We start from the raw sequence: 10,010 nt of genomic DNA on the forward strand, positions 1-10,010 counted from the left end.
CTCAGCCGAGCCCGAGGACGCGGTGAAAGTCGGGCAGTAGAGACCCTGTCCTGCTAGAGCTTGGGATGTGTGTGAGGCTCCATTCTACTGCTTCCGCCCCTCTGCATGTTCGGAATTAGCCCCTCTCCTCCCCAGTCACCAGGAATCTGCTTTCTTCCCCGTCTCCCTCTGGTGCTGCCGAGATGATCCACAGCCCCTGTCCTATCTTGGCCAATCTTGGTCTCATCTCTTCTCTTAGGACTCTCAAAGGCAACACTTTTCAGGTGAGACCATATTCCAGCCCAGGACAGTAGATGTAAAGCCAATCGGTTTGATTCACGCCAATAAATATGTCATGGGTTGGGAAGGAGTGTGAAGTGTCAGGTTCCCAGTAAAGAAAAGGCTTGGTGTGCTCTGCTGTGGTGGCACACGCCTTTAATCCCAGCACTTGGGAGGCAGAGGCAGGCAGATTTCTGAGTTCGAGGCTAGCCTGGTCTACAGAGTGAGTTCCAGGACAGCCAGGGCTATACAGAGAAACCCTGTCTCGAAAAAACCAAAAAAAAAAAAAAAAAACAACAACAGACCTCCAGGAGTCACATTCCCCCCCCCCACCCCTCCTCCCAGCTCCATGCACACTGGGTGGGGAAAAGATGCCTGTACAAAGTCAACGTCCAGAACCACTTGTAGACTGGATCCAGCTCTGTGTCAGGGTGGTGTCTCAGGAACGCTCAGAGACCACCATGGCGCCATGTCACAGTGGCTATTCCAGGCTGCAGGCTGTTCTCAGCATGTGAGCTTTAGGAAGCTGGGAGAGGAAGGGAAGTGGACTCTTTCCCCCAAATTCCCAGAAGGAGCGCAACCCTGTGGACACTGTGAAAGCAACGCAAGCGTAGGCATCTGGAACTAGAAGAGAGTACTCGCAACTTGTTACTGTGCCAAAGGGAAGCTCATGTCTGTATCAGCCACAGAGAGGGAAGAAGGCCCTGTTTGTGCCAGGAGAGTCTGAAGAGTTCAACAGCAGCCAGAGGCTAAGGGAAGCTGACTTCTTTGGTCCAACAGAAGAAAGTAGATGTAGGCTAGAGAGATGGCTCAGCGATAAAGAGCACAGAATGCGCTGAACCCAGTTCAATTTCCAGCACCAACATCCGGCAGGTCACGCCCACCTGTCGCACCAGCTCTGGGGAAATCCATTGTCTCTGGCCTCCTCAGGCACTTAACTTATGTGCACATACTTATATGCAGACAGGCAGGAAACACAATAAATAAACAAACAAAGCTGGAGAGTTGGCTCCGCCGTTAGGAGCTCTGTTCTAAAAGATCTGGGTTCAATTTCCAGGACCCATTCGATGGCTCAGAACTGTGTGTAACTTCAGTTCCAGGTGATCTGACTCCTTTGCCTGGCCTCTATAAGAACTGTGTAGAGAGCCTTATTGGGGTGCTGCGCCGTCTGGCAGGAACTTGACATTGACAAGGACAAGGAACCTGATATTAGGCAGTGACAGGGAAGTGAAGTTCAGGCAGGAATCTGACATTAGGCTACAATAGGGAAGTAGGTTAAGGCAGGGATTTTAAACTTAGGGTGAAACAAAAGAAGCAGGCTTCAGGTAAGATTTTGGGCTTGGACAAAGAGGCGCAGGTATGTTGGTCATTCTGACAAGTTCTTGGAAACAACTGTCACGGGACTTTGCTTATTGCCTTGACTATTTTGTCTACTGTCTTGCTTGTTCCTCATTGTACTATTATCTATCTTAATACCTGCATGTAATTAAAATGGTATAAAAGTGGACTGGAAATTATTAAACCCGCCTTCAGTCTCAGAATTGACGGGGGTCATGCTACAACGTTGTCTAATTGTCTTTTTTTCTTTTTAATCCTGGCTCCTGCGCTGGAGAACCTGTTGACTAACTGAGCAGACTTGGTCAAAGCATATATATGGTTTGCATACATACAAAGGAAGGCAAAACATCCATATAAATAAAAACAAATAAATAGGAATCTGGGGTTGTGGCACACAGCTCTTGGGAAGTGGAGTCCGGCAGATCTCTTTGAGTTCTGGACCAGTTAGGGATTCATGGCAGGACTCTGACTCAAAAGAAAGAAAGAAATTAGATGGACTGCTCAGACTGGAGCCCAGGCGTGGAGCGTGTGAGGAGCAGCCTCCTCTCCTGGCTGGCCTTTGACCCAGGCCTTAGATCCACCTCTCAGCCTGGGACCTTCCTGGTTCTTCCTTCACTGGAAGTTCACTGGCAGGACTGAGATGGGATTGCGCTCCACCTGGGCACACCCTTCTCAACCGAGGTGAAGGGGGAAGCAGGTGTGGGTAAGGTGACAAAGCTGGGCTCATTTGGAACCCCAGGGGTCCTGGCGGCAAGGAAAAGAAATGGGAGGGTTTTCCTGTGCTTGATGTGAAGGGACCACAGCTGTCACCAGTGCGGGGAGGGACCTTGTCAAGTATGACACAAGCCTAACTTCTCTTCACATCTGTGTACCCTCCTGTCCTGACTGCAGGCCCCCAAGAATCCCAGGATCCAGACCAGTTGGAAATGTCTGCACCTCATATTCCTTCCAGGCTCATACAACGTCCCAGTCCTAGAGGGGCTACAGCTTTGGGGCCTGTGGCAGGTGGCCAAGTGCAAGGTAGCCCTTGGAGACAAGATTATATGGCCCGGGGGTGGGGGTGAGCCCAGGGCTTGACTAGGCCTACTATGCCAAAACAGCAGTGAGGGCAGTATTGTTCTGTGTGGGAGGGAATTGGGGCAGTTGATGGCCAAAGCGAAGAACTTGAGGGTAGACTGGAGTTCTGGGGCCTTCTCTTCCCTGAGCCTTCTCTCTGTGGCCCTACCACCATGCTGGAATGATGTTGGTGTGAGCCAACCCTTTGCCCCTCATTGTCATGGGCATTGTTAAACAGTACAGACCCTGAGAAGTGGGAACATGTGTTTATTCAGCAGAAAGGGGGCGCCACTGGTGGCATTGTTAAGACAGCTGGATGGGGAGTGCTGACCAAATAAGAAGAGGCATCCGATGCTCTGGCAACAGGAAAGATGGCGCACAGCAGACAGACAGGGGCACCCAAACCACTGCGCACCCAGTCAACAACGATCACAGCCTGTTCAGTTGTCGATGCATTGGTCTGTAGGAAAGAAAGCTCATCAGAGCAGAGCAGAGGGGAACGGGGTGGGTGGTCTCTGGCTGCCTGGGCCTTCTTTCAGAGCAACCTCTGTGGAGCAGACAGTGTGAAAGAGGCATCAAGGGCTGCTGTGGGGAGTGGCGGTGGCAGAGTGCAAGTGTACCCAGACTTTTTGCCTGTTTCCCCTCTGAGCCCTGGGAGCCTCTCAGCTGGTGTTCTGTGTGACCCGGATGGGGTCTTCTAGCCAAGCCACTTGAAAGCAAGATGTCTCTCAAGTTATGGGATGGCGAGAGGCCCAGGACAGCAAGGTTCAGGGTTTGGATAGGAAATAGCCTTTGGCTATAGGAAGAGGTTTGGAGTAGCAAGAATGAGGAACCTTAGAGATGAACCTAGAATCCCCATCTGGGCAAGTCCTGGGTCATCTGCCAGAAGGAAAACTTGGGGCTGAGATCCCTGAGGATTTGATAGACCCTGAGGTGTCACAGAGTCTCCCAGACCTCAAAGTGGATCCCAGTGGCTAGAGCAGAGAATTAAGTCTTCCCTTCCCCTGGTAGGTCGGTACCAGATTGGACAGTCCCCACATCCCTTCCCTGTCTTCCCAACTGGCCATTACCGGTGGGGACAGAGAAAATGATGTTGTCATCCTTGAGGCCCAGAGACTTGGCAAAGCTGACGAAACGTTCCTTCAATTCCGGGGACAGCTCCTTGGTTCTTCCTGCAACCAAGATTGCCAGAGAACAGCCACAGGACATTCCATAAGTGTGACTGAACTAACAAATGAACCCTCAGACTTGTTCTCTGTAGAGGTCTGCAGAGACCACTCCTTGAAGGGGTCTGAAGCTGAGACTTGGGATGCCAACCCTAGGTATAACCTGAAGTAGAGTTGCTCAGGGTCAGGTAAGAACTCACCGTACAGGGTAATTTTAAAGTATTGCTTGTTTTCAAAAGTCTTCCGGAAAAATACCATGGCGAACTGGTTGTAGTCAGTGGCGGCCACTTGCACATTGTAGCTCAGTACCTGAGGATATCCTGAAGGCATGAAGAACAAGGGTGTTGGACATAATCCTGCGGCCATCAGTCACGTAGGGCCAGGTCCCTAGTGTTCTGCCTGGACTCTGCCCCCACAGTCGCCTGGCTACAGCCAGGTTTTCCCCACCCCACCGTTACCTAGGTAACCCAGTCCACTATAAAAGGGGGTGCCGGACCCCTCCTAGCTCACCTGCCCCTCTTCTAGTGCCCCTTTCTCTTGTCCACGCAGTTCCCCTGTTCCTCCTCTCTCCCCATTCTTTTCCCCTCTTTCCACGTGGTCATGGCCAGCTCTCAGCCCTCTATCTTTTCTTTCTCTCTCTACTTCTCTCTTTTCCTTTTCCTACTCTCTTATAAAGCTTTAAAACCACAGGCTGCCTCTTCTTATCAAAACCTGCTGTGTAGGAGCAATGGAGCAGGCCTCAGCATCTCCAGCCGCCAGAAAGGGCCCAGGACTTCCCCGCCTGGCCAGGCTTCCTCCACAGGTACACGGGTGCCCGCCATCCCTAGTGGGTCCCTGCTCATTTTCCCTACACAAGGGATAGGTTCTGTCTGCCCAAGCTAAGAGGAAGGGAAGTTCTCCCCAACATTCAGAGTGGCTTTCCCCATAATAAAATATGGCTGGAGGGACTCAGGACTCACTCTGAATATTTCCCAGGGTGAACTGGCCAGCCCTGGAGCTTGGAACAAATGTTCTGATCCAGGAGCGACAGCCCTGCTCCCTGTGGGAGAGATGAGAGTGAACAGGGTTGACATAGGCTGGAATATCCTTTGAACCAGGGCAGGTGGGGTTGGCATTCTGATGTCTCCCATCCCTGCTCCGCCAACCCATAATAGCCTGCCACCAAACCTGGCAGGAGAGCCCGCCCACCCATCTTAGATGCCTTCCCTCTTTGAGTCTGCCCTGCCTGATCCTGCTGAGACCTTTCTCCCAGCACCTACTGACCACACACACACACACACACACACACACACACACACACCGTGTCTTTCCTAGGTCCCAGACGGCCCGGCTCCTTCCCTCTGCCCCCCTCTGCCACCTCTCTTGACAGTTAATCTCAAGCTACCAGCCTACCCCAAGCTAAGTAAGCACTATGCCCCTAACCGCATCACCAAATGTCAAGTTTCCCTAAGTCCCGTTCAATCCCCTGCCCCACACAGCTGAACTCCCCCAAACTGCCATTCATCTGCCCTTTGCTCCTCAGATAGTCTGTGCCAGCTCCAGCCCACCCATTTGCAAGAGGCAGTATCATACTGCAGGTGGTGGCCCCCCGGCTCCCCTCTGAAGGCCTCAGCCCCGCCCCTCCCCACCCCCGAAGTGCCTGCCCTCTCCTTCACTCTTCTTTCCACTGTCCTTTGCTCCAGTTAAGCCACAATTCTCCTTGCACAAGCCCCCGACCAAGCCTTGGCATAGGGCGAGATGGCCAGAGGCTACTGCACTCACACCGTTGCTCAGAGGGCCATGAGTAACCGGTGCTCCTAACCACTGAGCCATCTCCCCAGCCCTTCCCCCCTAATTGTGAGACAAGGTGAACTCGATGATTGGATTAGATTGGCTGCCCGGCAAGTCCTAGGGATCCTGACCCCTCCTCCCCGGGGCTGGGGTACCACACCCGGCCCCTCTATGCTTATTCCCGGGGTCCGACTCAGCATCTCCTGCTTACACCCGGCGGACTGAGTCTTCTTCCTGGCTTCTCTCTCCTGTTGTCTGTGAATTGTGTGTCCATCCCCCTTTGACAGAAGTCAGGAATGGGAGAAGGAAAGAGCAAGAAACGACCCAGTTCCGGGCTGTGTCCGGGCTTCACCTGACCAGGATGGAGGTGACGTTGTAGCTGTTGTTCTCCTGCAGTTCGTAGATGGTGCTGTACATGGTGAAGTGGCCTTCTTTTTCTTTCTGGACCGCGTTGCCTGCCAGGCCCACAACGTACCACCTGCCCCGGAACTGCAAGAAAGGAGAGATGGAGCGAGAGATGACCTCACAGGCTGCTCCTCCTGCTCTGGTCTGCTTGGCGCCTTCAGGCACCCCAGCTGGAGGGCAGCAGGGCCCCAGGCTCCGTCTGTCTAGAGATACGGGCAGGAGTAAGCCTCTTCCAAGGCTAGACAAGATCCTAGGTGGAGTTAGGCCTGAGTTGGCAGGATGGGGTGGTCTTGGGCAGGGGTTAGTGGACTGTCATTTCCTCCTCAGTGAGGAGCAACTGAAGAGACTCCTACCTTACAGGATTAATGGAGATTAGGGGAGAGGAGGTATAAACCCTTGACGCTCTGTCAGAGTGACTATGTGAGCAGCGTGAGATGAGGCATCCCCTCCGTCACAGGATGACGGTGAGCCTGGACCGTGGACTTCCACAATCTTAGCCATCCCACCCAGTGCCGCCCATGAAGCCTTTTGCTTCTCCTCCCATCTGCACCCTGTTTCCCCTCCTGCAGCAGCCCTTCAGGGTCCTACCTGATCAGCCCGGAAGCCTGGCTGCAGGGGGACATTGGCCAGAGATGGGGCAGGGATCAAGTTCTGAGTGGAGTCCTGGGCCTGGCTCTGCAGGACCCCAAGCAGGACAAGGCCCAGACACAGGACACGCAGGCCCATGGTTTCAGGAGCTACTAAGTCCGCTGTGTGCTGGCAGAGGAAGGGCAGAGAGTGAGCAGGACTCCTCAGGGGGCCTCTTTATGGGTCCACCTGGCTGCCAGCCCCCCTGAGGGGCGGGGTAGTCCATCCTTTACCAAGTCCAGGAAGCCGTGAAGTAATTGCCAGCACATCCTGTTGAAATACTTGGCAGGATTTCTGTCCCTCTCTCCCCCAGGTCGGAACTGTGCAAGGTTGAGCAACAGGAAGGACTGCAGGGGAGAGGGCGGGGGACTGGAGGGACATTCCCAGGGCTTTGGGTTCTGGAAGGCTCAAGGGCACTGCCTGAGGGTGAGCAGCTCAGATCTGGACAGCCTCCCCACCCCCATAACCCTCTAGGAGTCCTAGTGAGCACCCTAGGATGAAGCACACACACACCCCCCATCCCACCCCACACCCTGCCTCACACCCACATCTGCTGAAAACCAGAGCCTTCTGAATGCCAGACCCAGTGCAGCTTCCTTGTCTGGGGAAGGGTGAGGACGCTGAGAGTGAATGTTCTAGACAGGGAAGAAGGGACGCCCTGTTCTGAGCCTGCCAAGCTCAGCCTTGGTCCTGGCACAGGGTGAGGCATCCAAAAGATTAGCCTGGGAGTGTCCAATACCCTGAGCCCCTTCGCTTACCCATGACTCCCCGCCATCTACAGGAACAGACAGGGCAGCAGCTGAACTCTCAGGGACACCCCGTCTCCTGTACCACACAGTCCTTACATGTGGCCACTTTCAGAGGCAAGCACTGCAATGTCCTTGGTGTCATCTTAGCACAGAGGATAAAGGGATCACTAGGGGAAGCATGAGCCCCCTGGGAAAAGTAGGTGTGTGTGTGTGTGTCTGTCTGTCTGTCTGTGTGTGTGTGTCCGCACTGCCCTGTGCATGTACTCCAGTTACTTTGGACAGAAGCACGATTCCACCTTCTGCCTAGGTCATCCTCCCTTGAGAAGGCATCCCATCCCTCTTTCCCTGGCCATACATAGCCTTGAACAGGGGAACCTAGTGACCCAGCCTCGGGGCTCTCCCTCCCCAGCTGATTCCAGTTAGTCCTGAAGAAAGCATTCTCCTCACTGGGGCCTGGCCAACATCCATTGCAGGTAGTGATGCATCCCAGATGCTAATTCCCCCACCCCCCCAGGTGGCTCACTCTGGAGCCATCTGACCTGAGGCTGGACTGAAGTCCTCTGGCCCTGCACAGGACCCAAGGGGCCCATTGATCTACCTGTCTGCTGCTCCTGATTGCTTCTCCTGCTTCACTGCTGCCTAACTCTGGGGTGGCTAGCCAGGAGCGAAAGCTTAGAGGGGGACCTTAAGCTGATAAGTACCCTATAGCCTCACCCCCCACCCTCTCCCACCCCTAGGATGCAGCCTCCCCTCCCCCATGCCAGACAGACTACAGCATTAGAATCTGTCCCCTCAGGTCCCTGGATGATGAAAGAGCAGGAAGTGAAGCTGAGCCAAGCTGTGGAGACGATGTGGCCACCAGAGCCTGTCACTCTTGAGGCACAGTGACCTCCCCACCCTTCCAGCCCCTTCTAGCTTAGCCGTAGGTGATCTGCCCTGTCTACTCTCTGGAACCTTAAAAGGTTTCCATGAGCCGGGGATGGAGCTCTGCGGTGGAGGGTTTGTCTCGCACGCACGTGGGAGACCCCAAGTTCTACCTCATACAGTACCAAGAACCCACCTTCCACCTTACTAAACATGTTGGCTTAAAAGGCTCCTTGAAGGCTGTATGTGGTGGCTCTCTGTGCCTTAGAGGCCAGGCCAGCCTGGTCTGCACTGGGAGTGGGAGGCAAGCAAGCCAAAGGCTACACTGCAAGACTTTTGACTTAAACAAATAGCCAGGCGTGGTGGCACATGCCTGTAATCCCAGCACTTGGGAGGCAGAGGCAGGCAGATTTCTGAGTTCGAGGCCAGCCTGGTCTACAGAGTGAGTTCCAGGACAGCCAGGACCACACAGAGAAACCCTGTCTCAAAAAAACATATATATTAAAGGTACCCTTGAGTCTTTGGTGACTGTTGGGTTAGACAAGAGACCGCAAGAATTTTTAGTCAGGAAAAACTCAGAGGAGCTGGACAGGCAGAATATTCTAGACTCTGAAAATCAGGGGTCAGAGTGACCAGTGGAACTGGATCAATATGAACTGGGGCAGCGAAGCTGGGTCTGGAAAAACTAAAAGGTCAGAATTAAGGGTGGGAGGGGACATGGCCTAGCTCAGGACCCTGGCTGTTCCAAGGACAGTACACATAACCACCTGCAGCCTACTGATCCTTGCCTCATGCGCCCTCCTGTCGTCGGGATTCTGCTAGGTCTCCCCTGAGGCCCCTCTCTCTGAAACAGAATCCCTAAAGCCCAGGCTAGCCTCAGACTCCCAATGTCACCAAAGATGATGTTGAACTTCTCATTCTCCTCTCTCATCCAATCAGTCTCCTTCCCTCCCTCCCTCCTTCCTTCCTTCCTTCCTTCCTTCCTTCCTTCCTTCCTTCCTTCCTTCCTTCCTTCCTTCCTTCCTTCCCTCCCTCCCTCCCTCCCTTCTTCCATCTCTGGAGTGTTGGCTGCATCATCAACCACACCAGCTACTTCTTTTATTATTTAATATTTATTATTTATTTTGCTATCAGGTGTCATTGTGTAATCCGGGTTGACACTGAACTTAGCACCATGACTGGGTCACACTTGGGTTTTCTGTGGTCATAAGGCCAGAGAACTCTAGCTGCTGTGAGGCCCGACCCAGTTCCAATCCACACGGGAGGATCCTCGGTTACCGCATCTCAAGAATTTAGTCTGACATTCTGATCCAGAAACTCAGTCCAGAGACTGGTGAGGCCCACCTTGAGGGGCTGGAGCTAACGCAGCCCCGCCCAACCTCCAGTTGGGCCCTCAGGTCGGCCTGCAGAGTGCAGAACTACAAAACAGGCTTTTCAGGGCCTGGGCTGCTTGGAAGGAGACTTGAGGCAAGAGAGGCTGGAGAGGGTTTAGGATTACAGCTCAGTCCTCGGCTCTGCTAATAAACAATATATAAACAAATACACCACTGTGGCCCAGGCACCGCCCCACGAAATCCCGATGGCCACAGATGGGTCCAGTGGTCTCTGCTCTCAGTCACTCAAGTGGGAAGGAGTGACCAGTGGGAGATGCTCACCTCTTCAGGGCCTTGATGTGACTCTGTTCCCAGAAGTGCCTTCACACCAAGATGCTCCAGGGACCTAGAAGGTCTCCTGGCCCCTGCTCCTTCCGTGACACAGGACCCTGCTTGGGAAAAGC

General features: G+C 53.7%; 1 protein-coding gene across 1 annotated transcript; it reads right to left on the minus strand.

Annotated features, from left to right (window-relative positions):
• Positions 1-2,902: 2,902 nt before the first annotated feature.
• Lcn2 (lipocalin 2) lies at positions 2,903-6,811 on the minus strand. Its single transcript, XM_052182182.1, has 6 exons — positions 6,582-6,811; positions 5,941-6,077; positions 4,778-4,857; positions 4,019-4,138; positions 3,723-3,824; positions 2,903-3,112 (listed from the first exon to the last, which is right to left on the minus strand). Exons 1-6 carry the CDS (start codon positions 6,717-6,719, stop codon positions 3,093-3,095), a joined length of 597 nt encoding a protein of 198 aa, XP_052038142.1. The 5' UTR covers positions 6,720-6,811; the 3' UTR covers positions 2,903-3,092.
• Between the last annotated feature and the right edge of the window lie 3,199 nt (positions 6,812-10,010).

Source organism: Apodemus sylvaticus, chromosome 5, assembly GCF_947179515.1.
Source record: "Apodemus sylvaticus chromosome 5, mApoSyl1.1, whole genome shotgun sequence".
Taxonomy (NCBI): domain Eukaryota; kingdom Metazoa; phylum Chordata; class Mammalia; order Rodentia; family Muridae; genus Apodemus; species Apodemus sylvaticus.